At 43.5% G+C, this 9,664-nt stretch overlaps 1 protein-coding gene across 1 annotated transcript; it reads right to left on the reverse strand.

Moving 5' to 3' along the window:
• Nucleotides 1–3,565: 3,565 nt before the first annotated feature.
• On the reverse strand, nt 3,566–9,282 carry ZNF706 (zinc finger protein 706). The gene is made up of 4 exons (XM_075495063.1): nt 9,113–9,282; nt 5,889–6,025; nt 4,567–4,674; nt 3,566–3,930 (listed from the first exon to the last, which is right to left on the reverse strand). The coding sequence occupies exons 1-3, from the start codon at nt 9,249–9,251 to the stop codon at nt 4,579–4,581; spliced, it is 372 nt and encodes a 123-aa protein (XP_075351178.1). The 5' UTR covers nt 9,252–9,282; the 3' UTR covers nt 3,566–3,930; nt 4,567–4,578.
• Between the last annotated feature and the right edge of the window lie 382 nt (nt 9,283–9,664).

A 9,664-nucleotide genomic window follows, 5' to 3' on the forward strand; every position in this document is an offset into this window, starting at 1 on the left:
TATTGTTCAGAGGAAAGCTGTGCCATGCTTCCTGAAGAACTTGAGACACTGCTTGAACAGGTTCCTGTTGGATAACAGTGTTGGGACAACTACAGATTCCTCCTTTCCCAGAAACCCCAATGCTAAAAGCCACGTAAGAGAATTGTAAAATATACACCCAACCTATTCGACCTTTTTTTGAAAGCTACCAAGATAACACAACTCCCTCAGTGAGTCTCTATTGTGCCTAATCTATATAAAAACCGTAACACAATAGACAATGCATTAAAAAATTTACAAATAATTTCCAAAACAGACAGTAAAATTCCAGACACAACTTTACACCCTCCCACTGCCTGGACTAGAGCAACATCGCCGATGATGCTACACAACATGGAAAATCACACAATGAATACCAGTCCAAAGCTGAGTTTTGGGGCTGAATTCAAAGTCCACTGCAAAACCTGTAAGGTTCTGAATAGGTAAATCAAAGGCCCCCAAATTATACACAACAGAATGGGGCTGAGTAGACAGAAATACAAGCTGACCTTTACTTTGTTTAAGGATTCTGTAGACTAATCAAGTTTACTGGTCAGACCTCGGGAAGACCACGCTTCTAGTAAAGCCAAATACTTCCCAACTTGTTTCTGTGAAAATGGGTAACAAAACAGACCTCAAGCCTATCAGTATTTGATGATAACAGAAATTCCATCTATTAGCCCTTCTTACCAAGATGGGAAAACAGTTCAATATCGTTTACAGAATGCTACAAATTCCTTCGTTACTATGTGGTTTGCAAACAGCCCCTGGTCATTAGCTTTACTTGAGCTGAAGTGTTTTCAGCTCAACAGCAAATAACCAAAAGGGATAGTCTCCAGGGTCGTTTCAGGAGCACTGCATAAAGCCAGCTATTTCCTTAAGGCTACATAGCAACTGTCTTCAACTTCTATTTCAGATTTTTCACACAGCTTTTTGATAGCAAGAAACCAGAAATCCTTAGAGATAGGTACAGCAGAGGTACAGAAACTAGCCCAGGTAAGCCTGAGTAACACAAATTGCAAAATTTGTTCTTGATTACTCAGTAGTCCCCAAGATGCTAAGTTTTACTCTGGGATCTAAAGTGAAACTTTTTTCAAAACATTTTAAGCCCTGCTTAAAATGCTATTTCAGATGCCATTTAAAGAGATTCCCAGAAGAGATGTGGGCTTCTGAAAATCCCAAATCACTTTTTAAAGTTGCTCCACAAGTACCCGTGACAGCTGATGCCCATACTGACAACATAAGAACCCTTCACCTAAATGCTGTCCCTGCACAAAGATGAATCTTTCTCAAGGGGGCACGGGAAACTTTCCATGCCTATTTTCCTTCCTTGTAAAGTTAGACAGCTCCAAGCTCCAGGACTGTCCACAGCCAGGAAATTTAATTTTGTAAGTGCAATAATACTTGTTTTTAAAAGCAGGCAGGAAATATGACATTTTACATTTTAGGTTTTTAATTCTCTTTAATCAGACACATTACAATGCACAACTGTGTCTTTAGCCAGGTAACAGGGTGCCATCCTTCAGATCAGGAAGAGATGATGGAGAACTCTTACTCCTTCCTCTGACCTTTTAGGTACAAGGAGTATTGCAGATATTCTAAATCAGGACAAATCCCGCATTTAGTATAGCATTCCCCCTATATTTATAAAGCCTTTGTAACAATTCAGTCAGAGCTTTCATTTATTTCTGTAATTGAGATTGCAGCTACTGCAGCTAGGCATCTTATTGAACTGAGGACCACCCTTGCCTTCTAATACATAAAACCCCCATAATTTCATCAGGTATTTTCAACTTGAACATCATTAAAGTTTTGAAAATACAACTCTATCTGAAGTTAACCATTCCACTAGCGATGCAGCTTTCCAGCTCTTCCGTGGTCATCAAGACAGATTGTTTATGAAACAAAATCTTTTTATTTAATGCTACACAATCTGAATTGAAGGAATAGAACATATACTTCACCTCAGGACCAAGCTATAGGGATACATCCCAGAACATTTTCCAAAGTAAAACCAGATTACCAAATACCAATCAGTGCAAGAAACATCTTTATCCATTTGCACTCAGCGTATTTTTAGACAAACTACAGCATCAGAACACTTAAGTACCTCTCCCCCATACAGCACAAAGGTCGAGAGCAGATTTCTTGCCTTGTGAGAGCCAGTTGGTCAGGATATATGTATTGATAACATTAAAGAAAAATAAATGAAGCGTTACATTCTGATGTCAGATGTACAAGTGCAGTAGTGGATTACTCTCAGAGAAGAACAACATTATCTATAAAAGTTAAGTGGTATACAGGTTATCCTGGAGTGACTATAATACAGAGAAACTTTATGCCAAAGTAAGTATTTACAGAGATACTGTCGCAGCAAAGAGGACAGGAAGCTAGTCTCACAGAAGTAGTTCAATAAAGAGCAAATGAGTGGACGAAGACAAAGGCTTTGACTTTATATAATAAAATACCAAGTGCATTCTTTTAAGTGAATGAGTCTTTGAGACTATGGTCCTAGATTTTAGGAAGCCATTTGAAGGTCAGATGTACAGTCCTGCTGCATAGCAAAGGTTACTTGGACTGCCAGAATTTTTACATCCGTTGTAACCTCAGTAAATCACAGCAATTCTAGTATTGCTTCTTACTGCAAGGTCAAACCTAAAGCTCTTAAATAAGCCCCCTCCAAATGCCAAAGATAGGATTTTGTATAGCAGACCTTCTAGCACAATTCAGATGTTTCTCCACTACTTCTGTGCTGTACATCTGGGATTAGAACTGAGCCCAGAACACTTTAAGGGTAATTATGCTTAGCTGCTCTAATGTTCTTGGCCAGGGAGTTACTATCCAGCTTTTTCTTGTCAATGCAACTTTAATCACATCCGATTTCTTAAAGTAGCCATATTATTTTAGTTTGGCTCTTTCCCAACAGGCTTATTTTAAGCTGGTTGTGAAGAAAGGTTATTAATGGCTGGCTATTTTACGTATTTCTTGAAGAGCTGCTACTGAAATAACCAGATGCATTTGAGGGAGAACATGTGTGGTTGACTGCTCAAATTATCATTAAAAAAATCTTTTCAAATCAGTTTTTCAACTAAGAGCAGAGTTGCTTTAACCTAATATTTGTGAGCGTTTTTCAAGCCAGCATACCCAGAAGCATTCAATCCTGCCACCTCTCAGCTTCCTCAGCCATCTACCAAATATAAAGGATAACAAGCATAACCAGAGTCTCTCCAGTGCATGACTTCAAGGAACATGATCCCCTACAGTAAAGGAATCCCATTCGAAATGGCTTGCAGTATTAGACTCCAATACACAGGACAAAAATTTAGAAGGAAGTCTCACGATTCTCACGCAGCTTCTAGGGAGTCTGCTGCGCCTTGAGCCAACAACTTGACCACTAGTGCTGGGCTCAAGCAGGCAGCACACTGAACAGTAAATCTGAGCAGCTTCCCTCTTCACTTAAGATTAATTTACTGTAATGTACATTACTTTCAGTGGAATGATACTGCTCATGTTTTGGCAGGATGGGGAAAATTCCACTTTGTCTTTATTATAAGGCAGATAATGCAGAAAGTTGAAACAGAACTTCTACAAGGATTTAATCTGTGATATTGTAAAATCAAAGTACTACTTTATTAAATGAGTTATTTTACACAATATGAACATCAATATAATTACAATTGTAAAAAATTTTTTTATAACAAGTATGGACTGATTTTTCAGGATTTCCAAATAGGGCACAACTGTACATTTACACAGAATTGTCTTTGCATGAAGCCCAAGAGGGAACAGCATAAAAATATGAATGTTTCTGTAGCCCCTTCATTTTTGCTGATCAACAGTTTTAGAAAAGCAGCTGCAGGTTTGTTATGTAAGGTCTGACAGTAGAAGAGTCAATAGGTGCCATGATTTCACCTATAAAAAACAAGAATAACTCAGTTAAGCTGAACTGTCACACAATGCTGTTTACCTTTACATGAATGAAATACCTTAATACTGCTTTTTACCTCATTTCAGCCTTTTATTATAACCACTTTCAGTTAAAGCCTAACAACTGGCTATTGGGAAATCTCTTCTATAGTTAATGCAGAGGTTAAGTTTTATATTTGAATGCAGAAAAATCTGCATTCACTTGCATAGCTTCAGGAAGAAAAAGGCTCAATTGTTGGAAATATAGTAAACAACTATTTCCATTACATGTTTTGTAGCAACAGATTGTATTTATTATACATATTTTGTTCAAAGCAAAACTAACATTTCAAAGCAAGAACTAAATAATAAAGTATTCCTACAACTCTAACGATGACCGTTTGAAATAACATTAATCCCTTTTAAAACAACCTCCACGCACAGTGGAACACCACAGCCATTTCACCTATGTAAGTATTAGCTTGCATCTCTCCTGTGTAACAGTTCAGGAATATAACCTTAACCTACAGTTAATTTTCATATTAAAGGAAACAAAGCAAGTTTTAAGTCCCAGTTGGTGGTGGTAAGAAAAACTGATTCATAATAAACCTCAGATAATAATTTAAAAATTAAGGTAATGACCTGTAGACAACTTTACGCCTGAACATCAGCCAATTCTGGAGGAAGTGGAGTCTTAGGATGCTTGCTTTCAAAGTGCTGTTTGAAGGTCTTGGGATCCGGCATTTGTGTCTGATTAAAGAGAGACATTTAACTTTATGCACAGTACAAGAGCTAAATGATACTGCAAAACCTGTTCCCCCGCCATCTTTTTTCTTTTTCCTGAAGCAAATTGTCTCCTCAATGACACTGCTCTAGTGACAGAAGTACCATTAGTTTAGCTGCAGATTAAGAGAGAATATTTAACCTCAGATTTTCAGAGAGGTGTTTTTAAGCACTAGTATCACACTGTTTTGGCATGTTCATCAATGGTATTATTCTTGCTAGAAACCTCCCTGCAGATCTTACACTTCACATGCCAGTTTGGTGGAAAACCTACCTCCCTACCATTTTCTTTTTCAATACCTAAAAGATAAATGTTTATCCTTTCCAGAATCAAATCTTTACCAAAGCTATTTCTTTTGTTTATCAATAGGCCAAAGAGTATGTGGCATAGACTGATTCTCTACTTGGCACAAGCTATCTCAGATTGTTGCTACTACACAGTTGCAGGCATCAACTGCCCAAAGTGATTGCTGCTAGAGCCTGATTTCACAAGAAGAGGAGCTGGTTACAAGTACTTAAGCGAGCAGCCCTTAATTTGGAATCTTACTGAAGACATTCAAAGTGACAAATCTATTCTGGGACTGACCATTTAAGTGGAAATGGTAAGTTTATCCTTTAGCTCCAAAACAAGCACATTCAGGAAAACCAGTCAGAAGGAAAGTATAATCTGATTAGTGCTCGTATTTCTGTCCTCTTGTCATTTATTCTAGTAGAAGTTACTGTGTATCAAACTTACTCTAAAGCTTTTGGCACCACCATTTTTCCTCTCTACATTAACATCAATAACCAGTGATTCTAAGACAGGCCAATTCCACCACAAGAAAAAATGTTTCCATTTGGAGATCAAACAGGAAGTGATTTCACACTTTGTACATTTTAAATGTCATACTAACAGCACGTGCAGACCCCTGCAATTCAAAAAGCAAGATAACTACCCAAAACAGATCTGTACATGACTTCTCAGATTTTCTCATATCTCAATTCTGAGTACAGCTGAGTAATATGTAAGCAAGTCACATAACAGATGCAAATGCTTATAGCAACAAGCTAGACAGCCATAAAGACAGCCATAAATACTTAAGAAGTATTTTAGTTTCCACTATATAAACTTCTAAAATTTCTGCTCTAGGCTGGAAGACAGACCTGCCTACGATAATATTTTTGTCTTCAGTTCCTCTTACCCTACAGACAGTGCAGGTATATATCAAGGCAGCCTTGGCTGCAGCCTTCTGATCATGTCCTTGTTTCTTTTTTTGCTCAGCTTGCTTTTTGGCATTTTTCTGCTGCGACTGAATCTTCTGCTGTCCGCGAGCCATATCTACAAACAAAAAGAAGACATTTAGTCTACAAATGTGAGAAGTACTGCTGCTGGCTGACTCAGAAGCCATAATCATGAGCATAAAGCAGTCATGTGCTCTGTCCCTAAGGCCTACAACTCCCATAATTCATACACAACAGACATCTGTTCAAGCTCTTTACTATGTAAAGACTCTCTGGTTTTAGTATCTTTCTTAAAATAAGCACAAGAATTTAGTCCATTCTAAGGTTTCTTCCTCTACAAAGCTGCAAAGTCTACTTTTGAGAAGTGTTTTCAATAGTCAGAACAATTAATGTTTACTTTATAGTTAAGAGAAACTTATTCTCTATTTCTACAGGTACAGTAAAGTTTAGAGTTTCTGTTCTTTTTTTTTAAAGCTTAAGACTCAACCTTTATTTCTGGAACTAGAAACAGATTCCAAGAAAGGCAAATCAAAGTGTTACCCAAGCTGTATTACTGTCTTCTGGTGCATGTGCTTGTGATCTGCTTTGGAGTTGGGAATGGCAAGAACAATAGGTCATCCCTCTTTATTCAAGGCTATTTTTACAGGTGGCCATCCTCCTTGATTTTCAGACAATTTTACATGCATACATACTTCTTAAAAAGAAGTAAAATTGCCCCCATCAGAAGCCATTACTCTATACAACACAGCAGCATAAAAGAAGCAAACACTATTGCCACCTGCCATTAGAAGGTCCACCACAAGAAGAAATGAGCTACAAAAAAAAAAGATCACATCTCAGGGAGCAGCAAAACAGTGTAGTTTACAACAGCAATGCTCCACCTGCACGCAGCCCACTAGGCCACCCAATTCAGCTTGCAGCCCACCCCCAGATCAGATAGCAGGCAGGATTTGGGCGCACCAACAGAGCAGGCTTCAGAGCATGGTTATATAACCCAGCAGCCCACTTTCCGCTATTATCTTTCTCACAGTCCTTCACGGCCCACGCGCAATCCAGTTGTGCAGCTCTCACAGAAGCACAAGACTTACTATGCAAGCACAGGACAGCTAGTGCGTTATTTTCAGGACAACTGGTAAAGTCTAATGTTCCCAGGAGGCTGGCTGGTTGGTCATTGCCCCTCTATGCAACCTGGGCATTTGCTGTAAGTTTGGTACTCATGAGGCACACACTGCCTGGCTACAACAGGTCCGTCATGCGGTCCTTCCCAGAAGGACAGACGGCCTTCCACTGCAAGAGGGAGAACAGCCTATCCAAACAAAGACTGACCTCCAGTAAATATGCGTGAAAAGCCCTTACAACCATTATGAAAATGAAGTTTCTATGACGCATCAACTACATCTGGAAATTTACTAGTCTTGCAAGAATTTCTGGACCTGTAGCACCACAGTGCTTAACGCTGAGCAAAAAGACGGTCCCAAGACCCAAACCAGCTCTTGTGGATTGAGAGGCACCTCTCAGGCCACAGTCCAGTTCTTTCATGGTATTTAACACCACCATGTAACCCTTTGCAGAAGTATCAGACTACATCTTCAGCGTTCCTTCCTCTTCCCCCACCAGTTTCTCCGAAGGAGAATTTAGAAGTCCACCTGGCTAACAAAACTGAACACAAGAAAACACAAATTCTATTAACAAGCATACAGAAATACATGTGGCATTCGACAGTTTCCATAAGATACAGCACTGAATGTTAGTAAGACTAAAAATACCAGTCTATGTTTCACTGTATGCTACAGTTCTTCCGAAACATCCCACCCAGGGCCTCACACTGTTTACGTACAGCATGGCTCAATGAGAACACTGAATTCCCATTTAAAAAAAAAAAAAAAAAGAAGAAGAGATATTGCCAATAGCTTTGCAAACACTAGAATGAACTGTAGGTTTTATTTTGTTTCTATTCTACCAGCATTACAGTAATCCTCCAGAAGTCAAGGAGTTCCTGATAGAAAATACTCAGATGTAATAAAAAAATAATTATTTTCATAAAGTGTTTGCATATTACTTTGTATTTTAGTCCTTCGATAAGAGCTTGTTAAGTAGTACTTTGCAACAGCCAACCACACTGAGCTTGTATGTATTTGGCAACTTCTGGTTTCAGTTAAGACAAACAAGAAAACATGAACAAAAACATCTGCTTAAAAATAGCAACCTCTGTATGATGCCCGAGACCAAAAATCCAGGAGTTTAAATACTGCAAATTACACTAATACAGTGGCAACACAGAGTGAATACTCAATTACTTGGAAAATCAAGATTATTTGGACTATCAGTATACTAAGAAAGTGACAAAAGTAATCCTAAAGTTCGTTTAAAAGAATGATGAGTTCATCCATGAGGCTAAATCTGTATTTCAGTTGCACAACACAGATAAGTGTTGTTTTCCTTATCGGGCACACCCTCCCAGAGTCCAGCAAACAGGCCTGCTGTTTTGAAATAAAAATGCGTGAGCACAGAGGAAGCCTAACACCACAGAAAAATTTGCTGCCAAATGATAATGGCAACAGCACGGGCATTACAGGGCAGCGAGGCTGAAGCCTGCAGTACGTTAATGCCTCACACTGGGTCATTTCCTTGTAAGTAACCAGAACCTGAGCAGAGAGTTTCAAGTCCTAAAACTGGACACCGACAGCTGCTTCCACTGTCACTTCCAGAAACAAACAGCAGCTCGCGGCACCCTGGCTTCCCCGGCCAGGCGGCGAAGGGCTTGGGCCGGAGGAGCAGCAAGCTCGCCCTTCGCCCGGCACCCCTGCAAGGGCAGCCCCCAGCCTGGGCCCAGCCTAAGGCGCGAAGGGGCAGGGGGAGGCCGCGGCCCCCCAGGAGGGCCTCGCAGGGCGGGGGGGCGGCCGCAGCCCGGCCAGCCCCACCACGTGCCCCGCGGGAAGGGGCCGAGGAAGGAAGCGGGCCCCAGCGCGGAGCCCCAGCCGCGGGGAGGCGGCCCGCGGCAGGCCGGGAGCGGAGCGCGCCTCGCTGCCAGGCCGGGCCGCCCCCTTCCTCCCGGGGCGGGCCTGCTCCGCCGCGCCACGGCCGGGCCCGCTCCCCCACACGCGCCGCGACCCCCGCCCCGCCCCGCCCGCGCCGCAGCCGGCGTGGCCGCCCCGCCGCGCGAGGGGCCGGCGCCGCCGCTCACCCGGCCTGGAGTCCGGCCTGGGCGGCCTGGCCAGCGGGTGGAGAAGGCTCCGCGCGCCCCGCAGCAGCCGCCGCCGCCTGCCCGAGAGGAGGAGGAGGAGGAGGAGGAGGAGGAGGGACGGGGCGCCGCCACTGCGCATGCGCGGCCCCGCCCCGGCGCCCGCGCTGCCCTGCCCTGCCGGCGCGCGGCCCGCCCCCGCCGGCCAATGGCGGCGGCCGCCCGTTACATAAGGCGGGGGGAGGGGAGCGGGGGAGCCGGGGCCGCGCTCGCGCTGACCCCCGCGGGGGCGGGGCGGGGCTCGGCTCGGCTCGGCTCGGCTCGTGCTGCGGTGGGCGGCGCCGGCCTGGCCTGTCCGCGCGCTGCCCGCCCCGCTGTGGGGAGCCCCTGGGCGGGCGGGGGCGCCGCGGGTCTCGCCTGTCCCCGGCCTCGGGTCCCGGCAGCGAAGGGTCCCCCAACGGCCGGGCGGCTGGGGCTGCGAGTCCCCGGCTTCGGGGGCCGGGCGGAGGCAGGGCTGGCGCCGGCGCCCCTGCCTCGGTCGTGAGGGGGCTGCGC

The sequence above is a fragment of the Mycteria americana genome, chromosome 2 (assembly GCF_035582795.1).
Source record: "Mycteria americana isolate JAX WOST 10 ecotype Jacksonville Zoo and Gardens chromosome 2, USCA_MyAme_1.0, whole genome shotgun sequence".
Lineage (NCBI taxonomy): Eukaryota > Metazoa > Chordata > Aves > Ciconiiformes > Ciconiidae > Mycteria > Mycteria americana.